Source organism: Simochromis diagramma, unplaced genomic scaffold, assembly GCF_900408965.1.
Source record: "Simochromis diagramma unplaced genomic scaffold, fSimDia1.1 OVJJ01000389.1, whole genome shotgun sequence".
In the NCBI taxonomy this organism is placed as follows: Eukaryota; Metazoa; Chordata; class Actinopteri; order Cichliformes; family Cichlidae; genus Simochromis; species Simochromis diagramma.
The window spans coordinates 2,268,224-2,292,567 of NW_024387227.1; the positions used below are offsets into that span (position 1 = coordinate 2,268,224).

The window sequence follows — 24,344 nt, forward strand, 5'->3', positions numbered from 1 at the left end:
TAAGTATCTGAGGCTGAGACCACAGGACTGTAAAACATGATTTTTGAGCTTCATTTCTGTACTGAACAGTCATTTAAGATTAGTTAGTAAATAACAATTAGCTAATGTTGTTCATGAGACTAAAGTCATATCACTTTGGTAATGTAAATATAATATGGCCAATATTCAAAAAAATTCACTGTTTACGGTGGCCCCTAGAGACAAAGCACATACAAACTTCAAATCACGTACGAACTCTGAAGCATACAAACTCCAAAACACGTACAAACTCCAAAACACGTACAAACTCCGAAGCACGTAAAAACTCAGAAGCACATAAAAACTCAAAACACGTACAAAAGACAACAGAAGTGCTCCAGGATGCTGGGTGCAGTGTTGAGGTTTTGTTATCTTGTGGCTACACAAGCCAGCAAGCACCAACGACCTGATTTGGTGTGTGGTAGTAACAGGTAAATGAACTTTTTTTTAAATTATTTGAATATATATGAGTGCCTGTGTATAAATACACAAACAATACACACATGCTTTCAATTGTGTAATTTAAGTGATCTAGTAGCTCTGCTTTGGAAGTTCAGTTCATGCTAGAAATGTGTTTTGGAGTTTGTACGTGTTTTGTCTCTAGGGGCCACCGCATATATTTATATATAAACATATATAAATAAAATCACTTTTTTTAACGTTAGTAATTCCTTTTGTGCATAATTTTATATTATTGTTAATAATAAATAATTAAAGCAACAAAACAACCTGAAGAGCCGGTTCAGAGCCGAAAGAGCCGGCTCTTTTTAGTGAGCCGAATCTCTAAAAAGAGCCTGAAATCCCATCACTACTACACAGTAGGGAAACCACAGAAGCAATCGTAGCAGCAGCAGCAATTATAATAATATTTTTTTTACCAGTTTATGAAAGAATTTCCAAAACCAGATTTGTGGAAAGTGGCAAAATTTCCAGTTAACTCTGTCAAACGCTTTTTCTACATCTAGAGACAATATTGTGGTTTCAGTGCTTTTACATTAATAGTCTATTAAATTACGTAATCTACGTATTTTTGTTTATGAGTACCTCCCTTTCATGAAACCAGTTAGCTCAGGATGTATTATTTTTGTCTTCTCTTTGAGAGAACTTTGCGGATTATTTTGAAATCTACATATTAATAATGAAATATAGGGTCTTTGCCTGGTTTTAGCAGGAGACTAATGTCAGCAAAATTCATATTTGGTGGTAGTTTGTCATTTTCTGCAACATTCTGTAGAATACTGGTGCCAGAATTGTCCTGAATTCTTTACAGAATTCTGCTGGAAATCCATCTGAACCTGGAGCCTTATAATTGGGCATACTTTTCAGCACTTCCTGAAATCACTAGATGTTAGCGGTGAATCCAGTGCAATTGCTTGACTGTCTGGTAACTTTGGAAGGGTTACATTGTCAAGAAGTGGATCAGTTTCATTTTTAGATGTGTTTATGAATATAAAGGTGAATAGAACGTTTTATACAAATCCCTAAAAATATTTTCTATTCTGTCAGGCTAATATACTGTGTGCCCAGATAAGTATTTAACATCACATAGAGTTCTTTCTTTATTTTTAACTGGTTAGGTAGAAGTCATTACCATGTTCAAAATTTTTTACTGAGAATTGTGTTTTTTTTTTAATGAATAATTTCATTTAATTCTAGTTTTGTTTTATGTATTTTGCTAGGTATTTCCTGTTCCTAGCCGGACACGTAGGCTTCTTCTAAGGATTTTGTGTTTTTTTCAAATTACAGAATATTTTTGTGTTCTCCTTTCTTCTTATGGAATGAGAAATATTTTTTTTTATCTATCATCACAGCTTTCCCTGCTTACCAGAGAACAGATGCCGATGTTCAAAGCAGGTCATTATAGTCTAAATGTAAAGTCTACCCCTTTTTAAAAAAAAATTTAATAAATTCTTCGTCTTTGAGCAATGATGCATTAAATCTCCAGTTTTTACTTGGCGGAATGTTCTTCTTATGTATTAGTATTAAAGATACAGGAGCATGATAGTTGACAGCTGTAGGATGCATCTCAGTGTCTGAAATGTTATTCAACAGTGAGCTGCTGACTAGGAAATAAGTCCAAAGTTGAGGTCGCCCCCATGAACAAGTGAGCAATCTAGGTGTTCAGAGAGTGCAGTAAAAAAAAGTGTGGAAGAATGAGGGGTCATCAACATTATGGCCATATATACTTACAATACATATTTTTTTTTGTTAAGTATTGATAATTTAATGATTAGAAATTTACCCTCTGGATCTATAACTGTATTGAGTACTATCTACTATGTCTAGAGTTCTAGCAGGCTGAGAACACATTAGGAAATGTAGGTGTTTTAAGTTAATTTGTAGCTGTGACAGGTCTATGAGTCTCTTGTAATAAAATGGCATCTGCCTGTAGTTTTTTAAGCTGGTTAAATATCTTTAACCTCTTTTCTCTAGAGGCAGCTCTATGCCAGCTGATGTGCACCATATCAACCGGGATGACATCTCGGGAGCCTCCTTGGATGTGTAAACAAACTTATATCTTTAAAAGAACAATATGCCCCACAGAGTTTGGTGTTGAACTGTCAGAAAGATGCTGAGACGCAAAATATTCAATCACACACCTCAGATATCTCATTATTTGTGAAATATGAATTGCAGAGGTACATAAAAAGTTTGTTTTGTTTTCTTTTGTTTTTGGCTTTTAAACTATTTATTTAACTCTTTGTATTTAATTTTTAATTATGGATCCTTAAAGTGGTGCTATGGCCATTTATGTATTTTGACCCTGTTTGGCAGTGTGGAAGCCAAAGCCAGCTGCAGCCCAATGAGAGTGAACTGCACCACAGTTCTCCCCATGATGCCTCCTAGCAGAGCACAAACACAGATGAAACTGTCTTTTGAAGTCAAACAAGGACAAGATTATTGTGTACATAATTTTTTTTAACGGGCAAACTTTCTCTCCCTCTTCTTTCACCTCCCACCCACGCAAGATACTCCCCCAAAGCAGTTATTTACCAGAAATCCAGCAGTTTCGGTAAACTTTATTGTTGACACTGAGGGTCAAACCAGTGCACATCACAAGGACTTTGTTGCCACAAAGTCCTTGTGATGTGCACTGTTTTTTTTGTTGTTGTTTTTTTTCATAAAGAAAACATTTTCTTAAATAAAATAATTACAGTCCAATCTCAAACCAAATCAAATAATATCAAATAAGTATATATATATATATATATATATATATATATATATATATATATATACATACATAAAAAAAAAACCACCCAGCACGCCCCTGCGGGCGGTTTATCCTTCAAGCTCGGGTCCTCTACCAGAGGCCTGGGAGCTTGAGGGTCCTGCGCAGTATCTTAGCTGTTCCCAGGACTGCGCTCTTCTGGACAGAGATCTCCGATGTTATTCCCGGGATCTGCTGGAGCCACTCGCCTAGCTTGGGAGTCACCGCACCTAGTGCTCCGATTACCACGGGGACCACCGTTACCTTCACCCTCCACATCCTCTCGAGCTCTTCTCTGAGCCCTTGGTATTTCTCCAGCTTCTCGTGTTCCTTCTTCCTCATATTGCTGTCATTCGGAACCGCTACATCTATCACTACCGCCATCTTCTTCTGTTTGTCTACCACCACTATGTCCGGTTGGTTAGCCACCACCATTTTGTCCGTCTGTATCTGGAAGTCCCAGAGGATCTTAGCTCGGTCATTCTCCACCACCCTTGGGGGCATCTCCCATTTTGACCTCGGGACTTCCAGGTTATACTCGGCACAGATGTTCCTGTACACTATGCCGGCCACTTGGTTGTGGCGTTCCATGTATGCCTTGCCTGCTAGCATCTTGCACCCTGCTGTTATGTGCTGGATTGTCTCTGGGGCATCTTTACACAGCCTGCACCTGGGGTCTTGCCTGGTGTGATAGACCCCAGCCTCTATGGATCTTGTACTCAGAGCTTGTTCTTGTGCTGCCATGATTAGTGCCTCTGTGCTGTCTTTCAGTCCAGCTTTGTCCAGCCACTGATAGGATTTCTGGATATCAGCCACCCCCTCTATCTGCCGGTGGTACATACCGTGCAGGGGCCTGTCCTTCCATGATGGTTCCTCGTCTCCCTCCTCTTTCTTGGGTGCTCAGCCTCAGGGTGCTGGACTTGGGGGTGAAACCCTCCATGCATGGTAAGGAGCTTTCTTGTCTTTATGTCAGTGGCTTCTATCTCCTCCTTTGGCCAGCCTATTACCCCAGCAGGGTACCTGATCACGGGCAGGGCGTAGGTGTTGATGGCCCGGATCTTGTTCTTACCATTCAGCTGACTCCTCAGGACTTGCCTGACCCTCTGCAGGTACTTGGTGGTTGCAGCCTTTCTAGCGGCCTCTTCATGGTTCCCATTTGCCTGCGGGATCCCCAGGTACTTGTAACTGTCCTCTATGTCTGCAATGTTGCCTTCTGGTAGTTCAATCCCCTCAGTTCTGACTACCTTCCCTCTCTTTGTTACCATCCGACTACACTTCTCCAGTCCGAACGACATTCCAATGTCATTGCTGTATAGCCTGGTAGTGTGGATCAGTGAATCGATGTCTCGTTCACTCTTGGCATACAGCTTGATGTCATCCATGTACAGGAGGTGGCTGACAACTGCTCCGTTCCGTAGTCGGTATCTCTCTGGTGTACCTCCTCAAGCGGCTGGCCAAGGCTGTGAGTCTTTGCTTGGCAGTTTCCAAGGCCTCAGGTATGGACAGCTTGCTGTATTTCTTATGCACCTTCTTTGTCGCACCTTTCTGCAACTCCGTTAGTTGGCTAACCTCCCTCCGTGCTACTTTGATCTTGCCCTCTAGCCTCCTTCTCCATGGAGGGTACTGCCCCTTGTGGCTGTTCAACTTGTAGCCAAGCATCTCACTGATCACTGCTGCCGTATTGTAGATCAGCTTGTTAGTGTTGGTAATCGTGGTTGTAGGTATTGTCCGTAGTGCTGCATTAACATCATCTAGCAGCCCTTCTGAGGGTACTTCACGTAATCTTGGTAACCGGCTACGGGGGATCCAGGTTTCAAGCTTGGCCATGATCCTATTTTTCAGGTCAGTTCCTCTCGCACTCAACGATCCTTCTCCTATCGCACTTGGGGCTATGTACCCAATCTCGGGTGGGGGTGATGATATCTCCCCCCTGACCTGGCGTCCTGACTCCTCCTTGCCGTAGCATTTGTGTTGTACCTCGTCAATCTCTAGCTGTGAGAGCAGTCCCTTCTTTCGAATGTTGGAACACTGAGCTACTAGTTGTTTCGCCGTCATTGTGGATGTTGGGTATCGGAGAATCCATAGGTCCATCATCCTATTCATGTAGCCCCTTCCGCTGGGGTTACTTGCGTAGTAGCATTCCAACAACGCCCTGTTTTCGTCTCTTGCCCACCGATGCCATATATATATATATATATATATCTTTGTTACGGTAAACTAGGGGACTCAAGCGCGGGACTCCGTTGCTTAAAGAAAGATAGAGGAATTCATTTACAAATGCCAGATGATATGTACAACAATGAATAAGGTGCTATGTACAATAGTGCAAGAGTTGGGTCTCCAGGGGATCCAAGGGACAGGAATGGGGAAAACACTCTCACTTCTGTTCTGTCACACACAACGTTTTGCGAGCCACTCTGCTCTCATTCACACTCAAGTATCCACAAGGAATAGGAACAGGTCCAGGGTGCCTAAACACAACGAGAAGGCAAATTAGAACAAATGCACAATCCAAGAGAGTGATGCAAGCAGTCTCAAAGCCGGGGTTTCACTGACACAAGGCAAACAATGATTCAGCAATGAGTAGCCTCGCTTCTTCCCTTTAAGTAGTGGCAGGTTAATGACACGCCGGTGTTCACCATCCTACAGGTGTGTAGGCCAAAGGCAGAAACCCATAATGAGTTCTGCCCAGGTGACAGTGGGAGAGAGAGAACGAAGGAGAGAGAACAAGAGAGAAAGCAAAACAACAACAAAGCCCATTTGCTGCTGAATATTCCTCAGGCTGGTCTGCCGGGCCGTGACAAGTATTCTGTCGAACACGATAAAGCCCAAATAGCAAAGAGAAATTAAAATGCATGCCACGAAAGAGTTCGGGTCTTAGGACATTAATTAACACAATATCTGAATTAATATGATCTGGTACACCCAGTGTCCTCCTTTAGACTCACCCCTATTCCCTTCAGCAGTCTGGTATCAGACTAAGTTAACAGTTCATCTGAATATTTTAATACAACTTCTGGAGGCTTACTGAAGCTTTTTTGCTGTGTAAAAAAACCAAAAAACAGCATTGGATGGAGTTCGCTTTCCATCATGTTGGAGTTTGTGGATCAGGTCCTTTGATGAAGAACTCCCAGCTTTAATGTGAATTTACATCAAAAAGTAAAAACCCATATTACAGGTGATATAGTCAAAACTTTCAAAGAGATAGTTGTAATTATAAGCCCAGTTAATAGTTTTACAACATTATATTGACTTTGACTGATGTATCATTTTATTCGAGTAAAAATGCATTACATGTACTTTTAGCACAAAATTAATAAAACCTAACAAACAACAATATTTTTCTGCAATTTTAAACCTCATTGTTTTAACTATTTACCGATACACTGTAAATAAAACACTGATTTACAGCAGTGTTTGACAATATTGATAGGTCATTTTACTGTTTTTATTCAGGTAAAGTCTGTCAAATCTGTTGTGTAATGTATCCTGTGGCTATAGAAATGGCTTTTAACGTTTGAAAAAAGTAACACTGATAATCTCAAAGATGATCATGCGTTGCATTATATGAAATGTAGGCATCTGTATTTCTTTCACATTTTAGAAATATATCATAAACTGAAGTTTGAAATACATGTCTTTATGTGTTTGACCCTGAAATCCTTTTAAAAATCCCTAAAGTGTATAAAGGACAAGTTCTAAAGAGTTTTGGTGAACTGACAAAAAAATCTTGTTAAATGTAAAGGTGGTATATTGGGAAATGAGGACACACAAACAGTATATAAATGCAACTGTTTGCTTAAGTTCACAAACTGCACTGATCAGTTTATTTAAGGGTGTTTTCTCAAGAAATATAAGTACTGTTTTGACTAAAACAGTCATACTTGTTGGACATCCTTGAATCAAGTATGCTTTAATATTTTGTATTTGCAGTATGAGGCAAACGATATGAGGCCAGCAGCTAATAAGTGTTGTAAGACGATTTCTCTGTTAATGATATTTAACCAAGATTTAAAATGATTTGAATTTGTGATTGATATGCAAACGTTCTACAGCAGAGGTGGGCAAACTACGGCCTGCAGGACACATCTGGCCTTTTGGTCTTTTTAGTCTGGTCTGCCAAAGATTGCTACAGAATTGCCCAAATCAAATAATATCATAATTATGACTACATTCATTTGACTGACATTCCACCAGGTGATGCATTAGGCAGAGTTGCAATTGGAACTGATTGATCTCCAATGTGACATTGCCTTAGGAGAAGTTCAACTTTCTTAAACTGGATGAGTTTTATACTTTATTAAGACCAACAAAATCTACAAAAATCCAGAAGCTGACACGGAGGATGCTGATGTTTTTGGCGCTACGTGTGTGTGTTTGTGAACAGTCTTTTAGTGTGATGAACACCAACAAAAGAACCCCACAGGTCCCATTTGAGTGATGAACACCTCCGATCTGTTCTGAGAATTGCCACAACAAAACTAACACCAGACTTTGATGCACTGGCAAAAAAGGTTGATCAACCACACTGTTACCACTAAAAGGAAATGTAAGTATTAACACTGAAATTCCTTTGTAAACAATGAATGGCGAACCCGACCACATTGTCATACTTTCCAGCACACTTTTATTTCCAGTTGCAGTTTTTACGAACCTCGGCTGCAGCTTTTCAGCTGCCAGCCACATGTACACAACAACAAGAACACAGCCTTATTTATGTTTATACTTGATATGTATGCATCTGGTGCTGGCCCAACCCATCTGTCACATTTTAAAAGTCAGTGTAGCCCCTGAGTTTGCACAACCCTTTTCTACAGTATAACTCTCTTTCAGACAAATCACCCAGCAAAGCATATTTCATTTAACTAAAATAATCTAATTAGTTTTAACTTTCTGTTTAACAACAAAGTGTAGAATAAATGCCTATTAATCTCTTAATAGTAATCTCTTAATCTCTAACCTCTTACTCTATCTATTGTCATTTATTAGATGTGGGTCAGATTAGAAGCTTCACTGAAGTAACACAGTGGATTTTTTCTGTGTAATCGTTTCATTAGAATTCACATGGTTAGATGTATTATTTTGGCACCACAATCTCCAAATCCTTATTTCTTTATTTTCTTTCTTTCTTTAATAAAATTATGTAGACATGAGCCATTTTGCAATCTGGGATACTTTATTTGTTCATTTGAACAGGTGGAAGGACATTTTCCACAGTAAGAAAATGTTTTCTCTACTTTTAAACCAAATATTTTCTAGTAATTCAGCACAGTTCACACTTAAAGTTGTGCCACGGAAAAATCTGCCAGTGGCCTCTGCAGGGCAGAGTCAGCAGACATAAGCCAGCAGTTCTTTGTGACAGGAGGGTCGATGCTGTAATCAGTAGCGCTGTCACTACAAAAGCAAAACAAGCTCATGTCTTGGTGGAATCTTAAACGGCTTTCTGTTTTGAATGAAGAAATTGAAAACATTACAAAAAACGTACCTTGTAACATCTATCTCTTGGTTTTTAATCTTTAGTTTTGTGACAGGAACTTGCTGCACCACCTCATACACTGCAGGCTTTACAGCTGGAAAAAGGGAGTAAAACAATAAAATAGGACCTGACATTTAGAATCAGATACTAAAACAGACCCAGCATCAAGATATTTTTACAGAAACCACTTATGCTCAGTGCAAACTTTGTTAATATTCTTAACATGACACTGACAAATTCATTTATTTCTTAAGCAATGAACAAAGTATGTGCATGCATGTCGTTTCACTCACCTAAAAGTCCTTCGATGTCGTTGGTTGAGGGTTGCTGTCTTAAAACAGGCCAAAGGAGTCTTTGGCCATTTTTCTCATGTTGTGAGATGACCAGGAGAATGTCATCAGATGCAATGTGAATTTCAGTGTCGCGCACAATCACTGTCACACTGGAAAAATATGGACTTTATATGAATATTATAAAGCTCTTTGAAGATTTTAAAAACCTTCACAGATCATTTCACTAGTCTTGGCTGACTACTGTCCGACTGAGGGCTGTAATAGACATTTCACAATGTCACAACTCCATGTAATCCAACAAACTTGCTTCTACCTGGAAGGTACAACAAGGCAATGATACGGTAATAGAAACTTTTCTAAGCTTGACAAAAGCTAGTGTCATTGAAAATAAGTCAAGCCACTTTTTGTGGTTCACCATGTGCAGGGCCTTTGATTCAAGCATTGGTTGTAAAAAAAAAATTCATGAAATTAATGAAAACTTTATAAATATTACAATCCCAAAATATCAGCACGCACCTTTGGATTTCCTGCTACTCGATCGAAGATTGATAATTGTCACTTATGTATCTTCACTTGGGTGTTTCTGTATAGATCCGCATACATGCATGCATCCCTGACAGTGTTTTGATGATTGTCCTACAGGCCTGTCCTCCAAACCTCTGGGAAATCTGCATGTGCATGTGCTCTAGTGCAGCTGCCAGGCATCTCAATACCTGGTGGTGTGTCAAGTTGTATCTTCTATGTGTCAGACTGGTATTACAAGCAATCAGTAGCTGTGTCCCAATACAAGGGCTGCATCCTTCGGAGGCCGCATTTGAAGGCCGATTATGTCCCAGCCAGGTGACGAAGGCTGTCCCAATTCGAGGGCTGCTCCAAATGCGGCCCACAAATGTGTCCTCCTATTCCCCCGATTTGAAGGATGGGTCAAGTGGTCAGGCCCAGCATATCCCAGGATTCATAGCACAGCGGTGGATAGTTTTTGTTTGTTTTTTTTTGAAAAAAAATGGCCAACGGCTGAAGGGGGGCAGCCGAAGAGTACATTTTTAAAATTAAGTATTGAATTTTATATCACTTATTTATGTGGCGATGCAAATGTTTTAATAACAAAGAACATTAAAACATTACTGTTGGCCACATGGTGGCAACGTCACGTGACATTAGTGATGTTAGTGCCAACGGTTCACTTGTTAAGCTAAAAAAAAGGTGCTTTAATCATAGGAGCCAAACATGTGGCCAATGTACCGACTGGGCCGGCAGCCTTAACATGAAATTTCCCCTTGTGGGACTAATAAAGGTATCCTATCTTATTTAGTACTCCTTATATAACAAACAGAAAATACTCATTCTCTGTTGCTGTTTTTTAGTAGTGTTTGCCACCTGAGACTTTCACCTTTCTGTCTGTCCTGCACTTTTCCCTTCTCTCTCTTCTTCTTTCTCTCTGATTGTTAAATAAAAGAATAAGCATAAGTTACAAGTGTGTTTGAATCCTACAGCTTATTGCACATTTGATTTCCATGTTTGAGAACTGCAAGTCGCCAGAGTGAGGACAGACTAAGGAACCCGCTGCTGCAGATCATCTGTGAGGTTTTACACCCCTGATGACCCACCAGGACAAACTAAGCAGAGTCTGAGGAAGAGGTAAATGGTAAATGGCCTGTATTTGTATAGCTCTTTACTTAGTCCCTAAGGACCCCAAAGAGGAGGAGGAAGAGCCAGCACCAGCTGAGAGAGAGTGTTCTCTCTTTGTGAAGGACTGCTAGAAATGTTTAAGATAACCAATTGTCTGTCCTAATTATCAGTCTTATTAGGTAATGTTAAAATGAGTTTATCATTCAACTGTTTTTAGAGTCAGAAAAAGTATTCAAGGCCTTCAAGTTAAAAACTATGAAGGCAGTAAAACATGTTTATATTAGGGAATATTTAATATATTGGTCTACATTTTCATTTTTCATTTTATCACAAACAGACAGTTATCCCAGCTCATAGATTTTCTTTTTACCCATATATGTAAGCATTCAGACAAATTTAATAATGCCAACATATTTACAAAACAATATTTATCTCTCTTATATACAATACATCTATATTTACACTATAAAAGATGTACTGTGTTTGAGATGAAGATATAAAGTGATAGGAATAAATAAATGCAACTTGAATCTTTATTAAAGCTTAGTATTTGAAACACAGTTCAAGTTCAGTGCTGTATGTTTTTAATTTAATACAATAAATTTAATATTGACCATATTATATTTACATGACCAAAATGAGATGGCACAAGTCTCATGAACAACATTAGTTGTTATTACTAATTGTTACTAATTGTTATTTATTACCTAATCTTAAAATTATTGTTCAGTATAGAAATGAAGCCCAACAATCATGTTTTTAAAGTCCTGTGGTCTCAGCCTCAGATACTTAACAAATAAAAAAAACCTCATGAAACAAGAAAAAGATGATTTTTTATGCCTTCATTCTGTCAAACCATCCTCTATAAAACATTTCTAGCGGCTACAAGCATGGTTGCTGGGCAACCTGAGCAGTGCGACTAAGGCTAGACAATCCCATTTAACAGCCTCAGACTTCTGGCCTTCTCAGCCTTCGAAGGACCCGGCTTACGTAGACAGCGGAGGCCGAATCCTTCGAAAGATGCGATTCCTGAATTGGGACACAGCTAATACGTGCTTGAGACTGGCTGGAACTGAACAGTGGGGACAGGATGGTACAGGTGATGGAAGGATATCATATGTTGTATGGCTAAAGAAGCTTATCCCATTTGTCTCCGCAGGCCATTTTAAGATGATGCTTCGATCAGTGGTTGTTGATCAATGGTCAGGACAATTTGCATATCAATGGCCAAGAAACTGACCTCACAGCCCATTGTTCATTCAGTGCTAGTTTCAGTCATTGTGCAAATGTACTGTTTATAAGGTTTGGGAAACTTGCAGTCAACTGAGACTGGAAAGGTCACTTGGATGAGTGACAAATTTCTGCCACTGAAAACGCTGATGATGAAAAGAATCTATTATTGCTGTATAAATTGAATTGAATTGGATGAACAGAATTAATTTTTTGGCCTTTCTGCAAGGTGTTCCTAGCTTTTCCCATCCAAAACCTTTTTTGTCCTGGTATATTTGCCTTACAATATTCCAATATTGAAGAGTTGCTGTTGCATCCAGAAATTATTTTGTTGGATTATTTTTCTTTCCTGTTACTAAAGAGTGAGACCTCTCACCACCATGTTCTTGGTTTCTCTGGGTATCTCAGCTTGAGAGCTTGTGTGTTGGATGGTTAAAGCAAATGACATAATTTGAGCCTTTTAAAAAATATAAAGTAAATATTGTGCTACGAAGCTTATACACTGCTACTGATGTGTTTGTAGTTGTGATAGAAATTAACCTTTTATTTTAATTTTATGGCAGACATGTTTAAATTAGTGAGATTTGGCCAAATCTCACAAAATACTCCGTACAAAAAAGTGTAGAATCAAAATAATAAACGGCCCAAACTGCCCTTTTAAGGTTTCATTTCCCAGCAAATGTTTTGTCATATATATAACTGACATCAGAGATGTATATACTGATTGCCTCATGTAAATCCTGGGAAAAGAACTGAATAAGGGCACACATCTGTAAACAATACTGTGAGAACATACGTTTTGACCATTATATTGCAAAATCACCTGCCAACTGTTGAGGGATCCTGTCCAGCAGCTTGATATGTCACTGTCTGTCCATCTCGTACAGTGACTCTCTGTGAGTCAGCATCAACCTCAACATGCTGGTGAGTTTTGAGGTGTATAAAAATTTTGCTGAAACCTCCGGTTGCAATTGAATCTAGCTCACCATTAACAGACAGGTCTAGAACAAAAGAGAAATGCTGCTGTTTAACCACTAGGGGAGAAATGTGAAAATACTCACGAGAAAGACTACTACTGACCTCTGCTGGGGTGGTGAAATAGTTTAAGGATTATAGCTCCACTGAAGTCAAAGCAAAGTGGAACAGTCTGATTCCCAGTTGAGTTGAGCAAAAACCTGTGGAGAAGAGGAGCTAGAGGTATAGAGACAAAAAGTTAGACTGGAATCTGAAAATAAAGACCTGTGCAATCAACACTTACTCAACTCTTTTAATGCATTGGGCATTTTTGAATTTTTTTTTCAGAGTTTTGGAAAAGTAAACATAAAACACTTCTTTAATTTTACATACTTTGTCTATTTCACAATTCTGAAAATGAATCAATTTTTATATTAAAAAAAAAAAAAGTTTCCTATGCAGTCATAGAATGTTAGAAAACTTGCCTTAAGTTAAGAAAGTGTCATGGTGATATAGATTTTTTTAAATTTTCACCTATAAATACAAGTTTTCCAATAAAAGTGTAAGAGACTTTATCATGCATAGCACTAAAGACCATTTTATCCAAAAATTGTTTTTCCCCTTTTCTTTTTTTTTTTTTGAGGATTTTTTTTTCCAAAGTCCCCTCTTTAAAGTCTTTGATTTTCTTAGAAAAAAAAAAGTATTCCATCAATGCAATACAGTACCGTCAGTTACTTCAATTGGGACATGGGTAGCCTTTAAATAATCTGCAAATAATTTAAACAGCACTAGTTACATACCAGAAAATTTCAGATCTCTGGTTGACATTGCATGACAATAAAAAATCTTTGACTGTCTTAGAACAAAAAAAGTATTCCATGTATGCAATACAGTACCTGCATCTTCATAGAGCAGGTAATCGTAGGAGCGAATCCCATAAAGTAAATCAACAGCTGTAAAAAACATTTACACACATTACATAAAGTTAATATTGCTAGAGGCAATGCAGGGGACATAATAATAAATAAGGATAACTAATTCATTTATAATTGAGTTTAATTAATGCTTTTACTAACATCCATGCCCTGACACTAAAGTTCTTAACTAAATCTTTAAATAGCTCACACACACACACACACACACACACACACACACACACACACACCTTTAGTGGTGTCTCCCATGGGGATTTCTAATCCTATGCGGCAGGTGTTCCTGTACACTAACCTAGCCACTAGCCACTTGTACCACCCAATTTAAGCTGCCTCAGCTTGCATCTTACATCCTGCTTCTGTCTGACTCACATCTATTTGACTCAGTCTATTTCATACTCCCTTTCTTTCATTCACAGAACATCTCTGTACTGTAAGCAATCGTCTCCTCAGCTGAACTGATGAATGTTGTTGTATTGGTTTGATTTGCTCACCAGAATGAACCCACCCACTAGAACCCCCACTAGCAGGAGTAAGGTGTGCTAAATTGGGTTGACCTCCTGGCGACTGCCATCTCCGTGATGTTTCACCTTCCTTTGGTTTATGAAGCACATCTGTGTTTTCTCCTGGAGGCTTTGTGACCACCATAGATGTGAGAGGGGTCACAAAACTGTACTTCAGTGACAGCTCCATAGCTTCCTTCTTCACTTTCTCTTTCTCAGGTCCAGATAATTGAAGCCTGTGTGACAAAGTGTAAAATGGTTTTGTATGTAACTTCACACATTACAGGTGTTAAGCTGAATCCATGTCCTAAAATATGTATCTAAGAGATTTTCTTCACTGAAAGTCAATTCAGCAAAGTTCATAAAAACACACAATCTATTGTTTGTTACAGGCAAAATACAGTCTTGCCAAATCATAGAGATCCATTACCAGACCATAGACAGCTTTGCTGTCTATATTGTCCAAATCCTTAGCTTCTGAGAAACATACTTTTATGATTAAGTGTAAAAACTCTGCCTTTAAAAAGATGTGAAAAACGTTGTTTTTGAAATTTAAGGAGATGAGTGATGATGAACAAACCTAATTGTACTAATATAATTTTATGTGGGAGATGTACATGACTATTTAATAGAAAGGTAAGAAATGGAGATGTTGATGTCAAACTATTCAACACTGAAGAGAACACAGTTTATTACTGCAGGCATATTATCTGATGTCCCTTTAACAGACTTCTACTTGGAATTTTTAATTTCAACCTGCTGCCCTGATCTAACAAACTTAAAACATATTGTCTTACTGCAGTTCACCTGTCTTTCTGACACCTTGTATATTCAAATTTCATTCTAAACATTCAAGTTTCAGTCTGTATGTTTACATTTAATTCTATATATTCAGACATCCATTCAATATATCCAGACTTTTCTTATAATGTATATATAATGTGATCCTAAACAGCATTCAATGATTATATATGCTTAAAATATCAGAAAAATAAACAAAGAAAAGTATAAAATAAATACAGTTTTATATATATTTTTTATTTTATAGTGTTTTGAAGACACTGATGTAGAGCCTATCGGGCTTGGTTAGCCTGTGGGACTCCGGAGGCAGCCGACAGGTATCGACAGGCCAAGCGGAATGCGGCTCGGGCAGTGGCTGAAGCAAAAACTCGGGTGTGGGAGGAGTTCGGAGAGGCCATGGAAAAAGACTTTCGGACTGCCTCGAAGAGATTCTGGCAAACCGTCAGGCGTCTCAGGAGGGGAAAGCGGTGCTCTACCTGCGCTGTGTATAGTGCTGGCGGAGCGCTGTTGACGTCGACTGAGAAAATTGTCGGGCGGTGGAAGGAATACTTCGAGGACCTCCTTAATCCCACTGACACGTCTTCCGAGGAGGAAGCAGAGTCTGGGGATGAGGGGTATGACCCGCCAATTTCCGGGGGCGAGGTCACTGAGGCAGTTAAACAACTCCTTGGTGGCAGAGCCCCTGGTGTTGATGAGGTCCGCCCCGAGTTCCTGAAGGCGCTGGACGTTGTAGGGCTGTCTTGGTTGACACGTCTCTGCAATGTTGCGTGGAGATCAGGGGCAGTGCCTGTGGACTGGCAGACCGGGGTGGTGGTCCCCATCTTTAAGAAGGGGGACCGGAGGGTGTGTTCCAACTACAGGGAGATCACACTCCTCAGCCTCCCTGGGAAAGTCTATGCCAGGGTGCTGGAGAGGAGAGTTCGTCCGCTAGTCGAACCTCGGATACAGGAGGAACAATGCGGTTTTCGTCCTGGTCGCGGAACACTGGACCAGCTCTTTATCCTCTCCAGGATACTTGAGGGTGCATGGGAGTTTGCCCAACCAGTCTACATGTGTTTTGTGGACCTGGAGAAGGCATTCGACCGTGTCCCTCGGGGTGTCCTGTGGGAGGTGTTGCGGGAGTATGGGGTGTCTGGCCCATTGCTACGGGCCATTCAATCCCTATACAACCGTTGCAAGAGCTTGGTTCGCATTGCCGGCAATAAGTCGGACTCGTTCCCGGTGGGTGATGGGCTCCGCCAGGGCTGCCCTTTGTCTCCGGTTCTGTTCATAATTTTTATGGACAGGATTTCTAGGCGCAGCCAAGTGGCGGAGGGCTTTCGCTTTGGTGGCCTCAGAATCTCATCTCTGATTTTTGCGGATGATGTGGTTCTGTTGGCTTCATCGGGTGAGGGCCTCCAGCTCGCACTGGAGCGGTTCGCAGCCGAGTGTGACGCAGCGGGAATGAGGATCAGCACCTCCAAATCTGAGGCCATGGTTCTCAGCCGGAAAAGGGTGGAGTGCCCACTCCGGGTCGGGGATGAGTTCCTGCCCCAAGTGGAGGAGTTCAAGTATCTCGGGGTCTTGTTCGCGAGTGATGGGAGAAGGGAGCCGGAGATCGACAGACGGATTGGGGCTGCGGCTGCAGTAATGCGGACGCTGCACCGGTCAGTCGTGGTGAAGAGGGAGCTGAGTGTAAAAGCGAAGCTCTCAATTTACCGGTCGATCTACGTCCCTACCCTCACCTATGGCCACGAGCTGTGGGTAGTGACCGAAAGAACGAGATCGCGGATACAAGCGGCGGAAATGAGCTTCCTCCGAAGGGTGGCTGGCCTCTCCCTTAGAGATAGGGTGAGAAGTTCGGCCATCCGGGAGGGGCTCAGAGTAGAGCAGCTGCTGCTCCACATCGAAAGGAGCCAGCTGAGGTGGTTCGGGCATCTGGCAAGGATGCCCCCTGGGCGCCTCCTGGGCGAGGTGTTCCAGGCATGTCCCACCGGGAGGAGGCCCCGGGGCAGACCCAGGACACGCTGGAGAGATTATATCTCTCGGCTGGCCTGGGAACGCCTTGGTATTCCCCCGGACAAGCTGGAGGAGGTGGCTGGGGAGAGGGAGGTCTGGACCTCTTTGCTTAGGCTGCTACCCCCGCGACCCGACCTCGGATAAGCGGATGAAGATGGATGGATGGATGGATGATGTAGAGGTAGAAATTTTAAAGACATAACAGCTGATAACACATTTCAGAGTCATACAAGGAAAGATGCTGTAAGTCAAACTCACTCTTTGTCCAGAAGCTGTTTAACTGTGAGGTACGCCCAAACCCTCTGGATACGGTCATCAGACACTGTTCCAGTGGATTCCACGGTTTCATTTGGGTTAGAGAACATTATTCTTCTATTACTCTGTAATAAATTAATTGTAACGTCAGTCTATCACAAAAAAGGTTTTGAGAAGAGTTCTGCTGATGAGTCCTTTGGATTGATTCTTACTGAAATAGCCACAACTTGAGGGGTGAAGGTTTCAATGTTATTATCTGTGATCTCACCGGCTACCACAATCTCAGAACCATTATAATACTGACTGAAGTTAGTCTGGGTTAGATTGGTCCCACCCACATAGATCATTGTCACATCTGTCAGTAGAGGTGTGGCCACCTCTTCATAGAAACCCTGTTGACATACAGTGTGGAAGTGATACAAATCATGCTCTTTTTTCTTTCAATTCTCAGGGGTTTCAAATCACATAAAAGAAGAGCATGCATAATTTAAATACCTTCAGCTGTAAATCAGCATCAGAGTCTTCATATATCCGCCGTGCCACACCGTTATTTTGCAGCGACATTTTCTCAAGGAAATTGAAATTAACATCAAAACCGAAACCGAGACAGTACAGTGGGAATTTGCCTGCAATAGCCTGTCTTACATTTGACTGGATTTTCTCCAGATTTGTCACCCCTGAAAAAAGACGAGACATACCCAGTTCAGCTCAGAAACAATGTAGTCTCATAATTCATAATAAATCAGGACTTTTAACCACAATAAGCTCATAAAGATCTCAGTTTCATGAAATATTTGTGTACATTTGTTTACAGATGTGTTTTATTATAACCTGAGGTTGGGTCTCCATCTGTGAGAAGTATAAGGATAGATGCTGAACCTTCTCTGTTATGTGCATTCAGCATACGTGCTCCTTGCAGCACTGCTTCATTTATGTCTGTGGCTGAAATGCAACAACAACAAATACATTTTCAGTACTGCTATTCTCCTCCCAACTGTTGATATTCCAAAATGTGTATTTACTGCAACTTCTCACATCCTCTGTCTTGAATATTGTGTGCAAAGTTTTTGGCACTTTCCAGGTTTTTCTTGTTGGCCTGAACGAGTTCTCGCTTCCAGTAAGAAATTCTGTCATCAAAAGTGATCAGACCAAAGTGATCATCTTCTGCCAGATCATTCAGAATGTGGATTAATGCGGTCCTAGTCTGGGTAAGAAAACATAATTCATGGCTACATATTGTTTTTCTTTTCATTAAAAATGTAAAAAAATATTAGAAACAGACACTTCAAATACTTTACCTGCTCAATTTTTCTGCCCCCCATTGAGCCACTTTGATCAATAACAAAGACGACATTTTTTGGTATCCGTGGAAGATCAGATGGTGCAAAATGATGAACAAAGTACCCGTCAGATTTCTAAGGCGGCGTTATTAAAAAAACCCAAAAAAACACAACTTGATTGGTTATAGGATTATTCAAGAAGCTTTTTAGCCCAAGTCATACGGTTTGTGTTGCTAAAAGACCAGGGTTTACCTTGATGTGTCCCAGTCCATTATCCCTGTTAACGTCGTAAACTATAACCAGATCTCCATTCATACCCTGATCTCCACAGCTGTCACACATTTTCTGTTGGTCGACTGTTGGATAGAAATACACCCACGCCTGGAAACAGAGTGAATCACAGAGTTTAGGAACTTGAAAGAGAGAGATGTCAGTGATTTTATTTTCTGTATACATGGTCTGCTGAAAATGTAAATGCAAACAGAATTAAATGATTAGTCAACTACTGAAATTATGTTTTTGAATTGTGAATTTGTGAATTATAAGGACCCAAGATGCGGCAGCAGTGGTGCAAGTGACTTTATTTACCAACAGTGGATACAACAGAGATGGCGAGGGTGAAACATGAAACTAAGAAAACCTAAACTGGAAAAACTAACTGAAACTAACCGGAAAGAGATATGCAGGGAGGCACAGGAAAATACACAGGAAGACGGACGGAGAGAAGCAGACGAACCAGCAACGAGGACGAGGGAACACACACTTACACACACCAGTAATCAGGGGATGGGAAACAGGAGGGAAACACACTTGGGAGACATAACTGCTGACGAGGCAGGGGAAACGTAAACAGAACACACTGACATCAGACAGAGACCTTCAAAGTAAAACAGGAAACACACCGACTGAACACAACACACACCAACTAAACACAGACTGGAGGACACCGACATAGGAACATGAAATGTGAAACAGAAGAGTACAAAAACCCAAGATAACCAAAACCACAGAATAATAATAAACTTAACATAAACACGGAGTCACAGACTCCGGACCATGACAATATGTATTTGAACCACTGCATCGTGAATACTTCAGAAAACCAAAAACACTTCACTGCTGCAAAGACAAATGTGGGTTAAAACTTAGCCATGTACAGAAAAAAACATATTAAGAAGATTTAGAAACCAGCCTCTTTTCTAGTCTCTTTGGGCTGTTTTTTCTCTGCTTTGTGTTCATCTGTAAACACTAAAAGCAAGACTGTCTTCATCCGCAATATGATAGGGATCTGTGTTTGTGTGTGGGACTGTAGCCTCAGGTTTCTGTTGTTTTCTGGTAATTATGTAACTGTTTCAGGTCATTTTATGGAGTGATGATAACGTAATTTAACAAGTAATGTAACAAATTACCTTCTCCTGCAAGTAAGAAAGTAATGTTCTACGTTACTTTTTTTGTTAAGTATTGTGTGATAGTTGATTTTTCTTGAGTAATGACCCAAACACTGGTGCTGACAGCATTTTTCTAGTCCAATCATTTTCTTCCAAACCTTTTATGAGCCAATCAGACTTTGTTTGGTGTGTTTTAAAATCTCAGTTCTCTTCTGCCATTCATTCATCCAGCCTGTCTCATCACCATGTCCACCTCCGACTGATCATTCAGAGGCGCATCCATGTCTCCATCTTCACCTTCACCTTCACTGGCATCTAGAATCCATGGGGATCCTGCCCTTATGCCTATCATTGCTGGGACCTCATTCTACTATGATGGTTCATCAGAATCTAATCGCCAAATAATTATTAATCCAATTCTGTATCTCATGTAAATTCTGTAAATCATGTTCAGTTCTTCCAAGTGATCTCTAGTTAATAAACTGCTGTAGGATTTTTACGATTTGGAAGCACGATGTGCTGCCATCTACATTACGCCAGACATCAGAACTTTGCTAGCATTTGTGTTGTGTACAATGACGAGAAATGAGCTATAATTTTGGAAGAAATATCATCATTACCGTAATGGTTATTTGTGCATTTTGATCATTTTATAATCATACATTTTACACTGAGAATAAGCTGCGTCTTACTGCAAATTAATAATGATCTGTTAGTACCTCACACTGTCTCTTGTTAGAAAGCTCGTGTTTTTTTACTGTTCTACAACAAAAAAGATTTCAGTACCTGTTTATCTGCATGTGTTTTGGTGATGGCATTAGCGAGGGCGTTGGTGCTCAGGCCTCCTTTCACATCGATGAAACTGATGCCGGCTTCTTCGTGAATGTACACATCCACCTGGTAATAAATACAATATAATAAAAATAAAAGATCTCATCATGTGTGCTGTTATCTCAGCATTTTCCACTAATAGATACCAAAAAGACAGTCACCTTGAAGTCTCTGACAGGCTGCATGGGTCGAGCATGAATTTGCAGCTCGTACTTGCCATGTGTGCGTTTCATTAGTTCCTCATATGTGAGTTCAAAAGTGACCTTTTTGTGAGCAGCCACAGTTACAGAGGTCTTAAATTCCTCCAGTGTCCTCCCTACAGAACTATAGCAGAAACAATAATTATTTTACTAAATTGTAATTATGGCTGTAGTTTGAACTTGAAAAGGGAATAAGATTAACTCAAAATATATTTTCCTATTCACAATTAACATTATTTTAGAGAAATGAAGAAAGAAGAGAAAACACAAGAACAGACCAAACTAATTTTGAATGACAGAAATATTTTCTTTTTCTTCTTCTTTATCCAAAGGAACACTCAGTGTATTTGTACAATATGTATAATTTCATCATTTAGTTAATACCTGACAAGTCCAGCACTTTCACCACGGGACACAGCTTCAGTGTACTGCTGCTGAGCTTGCTCCTTAGCTTTTACAACACCATCATAAATCTGGCCATCAATAAACCTGAAGAGGACCAAGAAAAGATCTTGTGTAAATGCACACACTACTGAGTATCCTGTACTTTGTTCTTCACTGTAGAATTCATTATTTGCAAATGTCTCTGGATCGTTACAGATCCTTTTAACTTCACACACATTCGAAATTTACTGATGAAGGCATTCTTGGGAATCCGAACATGGAATTCAATTTCCTTTGACTCGTTCATACGATTGGCCACACGGCTTGTGATGACAGTGGTGGCATAACGACTGGTCACTGTGGAGTTGATGTGAAAGCTGTAGATGTCCCAGTCATCCTGAGCAAACACAGGAGGCACATTTCACAGAAAACATAATGGTTAACTGAGCTTAGCAGCTGACCAAAGGTCAAATTTAGCAGAAAAATAATTTGTTTTTGGATGATATCATCGCCATGAGGGAAATAGATACACATCCACACCATAAATGTGACTGGTTATGTGCTGAAAAACATCAACACATGGAAATAAATGAATTAATAGAATCACCAGCTGACACACTGCAGCTGCTGGGTGCAATAAATTATCAAATATTTATTGCAACCTGATAAATGCCAACAGTTCACCAGGATGCAGTAAATACATGGAAACAGAGTTTTACACTGTGCTATGTGTTGATTTTTGTTTTGTTTTGTTTTGTTTTGTTTTTGTGGATGATGATAAATCACTTAATCTACCACTAACCATCACTGTTATTAAATGTATAAACGTTAATTAAATGTTAATCTTTAAACATTAAAATGAGCTAATAGACTACTTTATACTCTGACTCTAGACAAAGGATACAGTAAACATGCACACATTCAGGATTTCTTCACTTCAGGTGTCATTACATTATCTTCTATCTGTTACTTAAAGGCTTAAGCTTATTCCAGTCCTTATGTTAAATTATTATCATGTAATAGGACCAACATGAAGTAACCCTGGAGGAAGAAGTCAAAAGGACCTTCACCCTTCAAAGTTCAGTGTATTTCACCTGACTGAAAGATGCCAAGAGAGATAAAAATCAATGTACCTCATAAATCTCTTGTTATCTGTGAAGTATAAATAGCACTTTTTAAGGATTTTGTTACATTGAAATACTGTTGCTGCCCTTTATGTGTACTGAACTTACCTTGTTTGGCAGCGTGGAAGCCAAAGCCAGCAGGAATATGATGAAGGTGATTTGCACCACGGTTCTCCCCATGACGCCTCTAACCAAAATACCAGCAAAACAGCCAAAACACTCTTTTGAACTCAAACAAGGACAGCGTTATTGTGTACCTATTTTTTTAAAGTTCAAACTCTGTTTTCCCTATCTCCAGTTTCAACAACTGTCTGTGACAAAAACACCCACTCGCATAAGTAAATCAGTAATTTACCAGAAGTCCAGCAGTTTCTGTGGGAGTTCATGTTTACATTGAGGGTCAAACCTGTGCACTTTATCAGGACTTTGGTCCCACGGCTGTCTTTTCATTAGTGACAGGAAATTCTGTTTCATGTCTTGGCAATAATTTGTCTTTCCATTACTAGTGACTGTAACTAATAATGTTTTGTTTAGGGCAAAATATATATTTATGACTTAAAGTATGTAGTTGAGACTGTGCCATTCTGAAACCATCTGAAAGGTGCTGGGAAAAACAGCCTTGAAGGTTTCATTGCAAGCATTAGATAAAGCATTCATCACTGGCATGAATATCATGGTCATTTGGGGCTTTTAATGATTTATTTGAAAAGTTCTTTTTCCAAGGTTGAATACAGCATTCATCTTTAACGACTTTAAAAACCATGAATTGGATTATTTTTTAAATTTATTTTAAATTTTATCTAATCCACACAGTGTCAAATCTATACATACACCATCATTAATATTTGGTTTAAAGTCGTTTCGCAAATTGAACCCAAGCCAAATGCTTTTGGTAGCAATTAACAAGCTTCTGGCATAATTTGGCTGGATATTTAACCACTCTTCTTGGCATAATTGGCATAACTGAGTTCATTTAAATTAGTTTCTTTGCATAGAGCCAGCTTTTAAGTGTTGTCCACATAGGATTAAGGCTGAAGCTTTGGCCATTGCAGATGTTTGCTTTCTTTATCCAAAACTGTAATTGGCGTGTGCTTCAGATTAGCATTCTGTTGGAACACCCAGTTGTGTCCAAATCACCTCCAAGTCAACATATGTGGAGTCCTCCTGCTCCTGCTTCATTATTTCATCCACCTTGTGCAGTGTTGCAGTACCACTAGCAACAAAACAGCTCCAGACCACGACACTACCACCACCATGCTTGACTGCGGGTACAGAGTTTTCAGGTTTCTTAGCCTCATCTTTACTCCTCCAAACATACCTCTTGTCATTGTGGCCAAGTAGCACAATCTTTTCTCCATCTGTCCAAAACATTTTTTCTAGAAGCCAGTTTGCTTGCCCATGTGGGCAGCTGCAGGTTTCAATCAGTATTAAATCTGTGGAATTTGGAGCAGGGGTTTCTTTCTTGGTCAACATGTCTTGGTCGATGATGAAACCAGTTTCCAGTTGATAGCGTACTTGAACATTGGTAGATCCAGTGTTGTTCCTGAACATCACTAATTTCCTCACATCTGAGGGTGGCTGCTGGCCTTCTTTAAGACCTTGGCAATGTGGTGACACATCCAGATTGACTTGTGTATATACACAACTGTTTAAACTAACAATCTTGGAATCTCCAGTTATTTAGAAATGCTTCCAAGACACCTTGACAATTTGTGTAATTCTGGAGTTCTACTTTTTAGATTTCCTTGGACAATAATAACAATAACAATAATGGATTGCATTTATATAGCGCTTTTTGGGGCCCTCAAAGCGCTTTACAATTCCATTATTCATTCAC

At 39.9% G+C, this 24,344-nt stretch overlaps 1 protein-coding gene across 1 annotated transcript; it reads right to left on the reverse strand.

Annotated features, from left to right (window-relative positions):
* Positions 1 to 8,383: 8,383 nt before the first annotated feature.
* LOC120746685 (inter-alpha-trypsin inhibitor heavy chain H3-like) lies at positions 8,384 to 22,757 on the reverse strand. Its single transcript, XM_040052115.1, has 20 exons — positions 22,616 to 22,757; positions 21,620 to 21,780; positions 21,384 to 21,488; positions 20,961 to 21,123; positions 20,755 to 20,865; positions 18,833 to 18,961; positions 18,599 to 18,715; positions 18,336 to 18,504; positions 18,132 to 18,242; positions 17,796 to 17,977; positions 17,513 to 17,692; positions 17,304 to 17,425; positions 14,238 to 14,482; positions 13,708 to 13,764; positions 13,537 to 13,578; positions 12,938 to 13,048; positions 12,681 to 12,858; positions 8,999 to 9,147; positions 8,715 to 8,799; positions 8,384 to 8,623 (listed from the first exon to the last, which is right to left on the reverse strand). Exons 1-20 carry the CDS (start codon positions 22,685 to 22,687, stop codon positions 8,509 to 8,511), a joined length of 2,604 nt encoding a protein of 867 aa, XP_039908049.1. The 5' UTR covers positions 22,688 to 22,757; the 3' UTR covers positions 8,384 to 8,508.
* Positions 22,758 to 24,344: the final 1,587 nt, after the last annotated feature.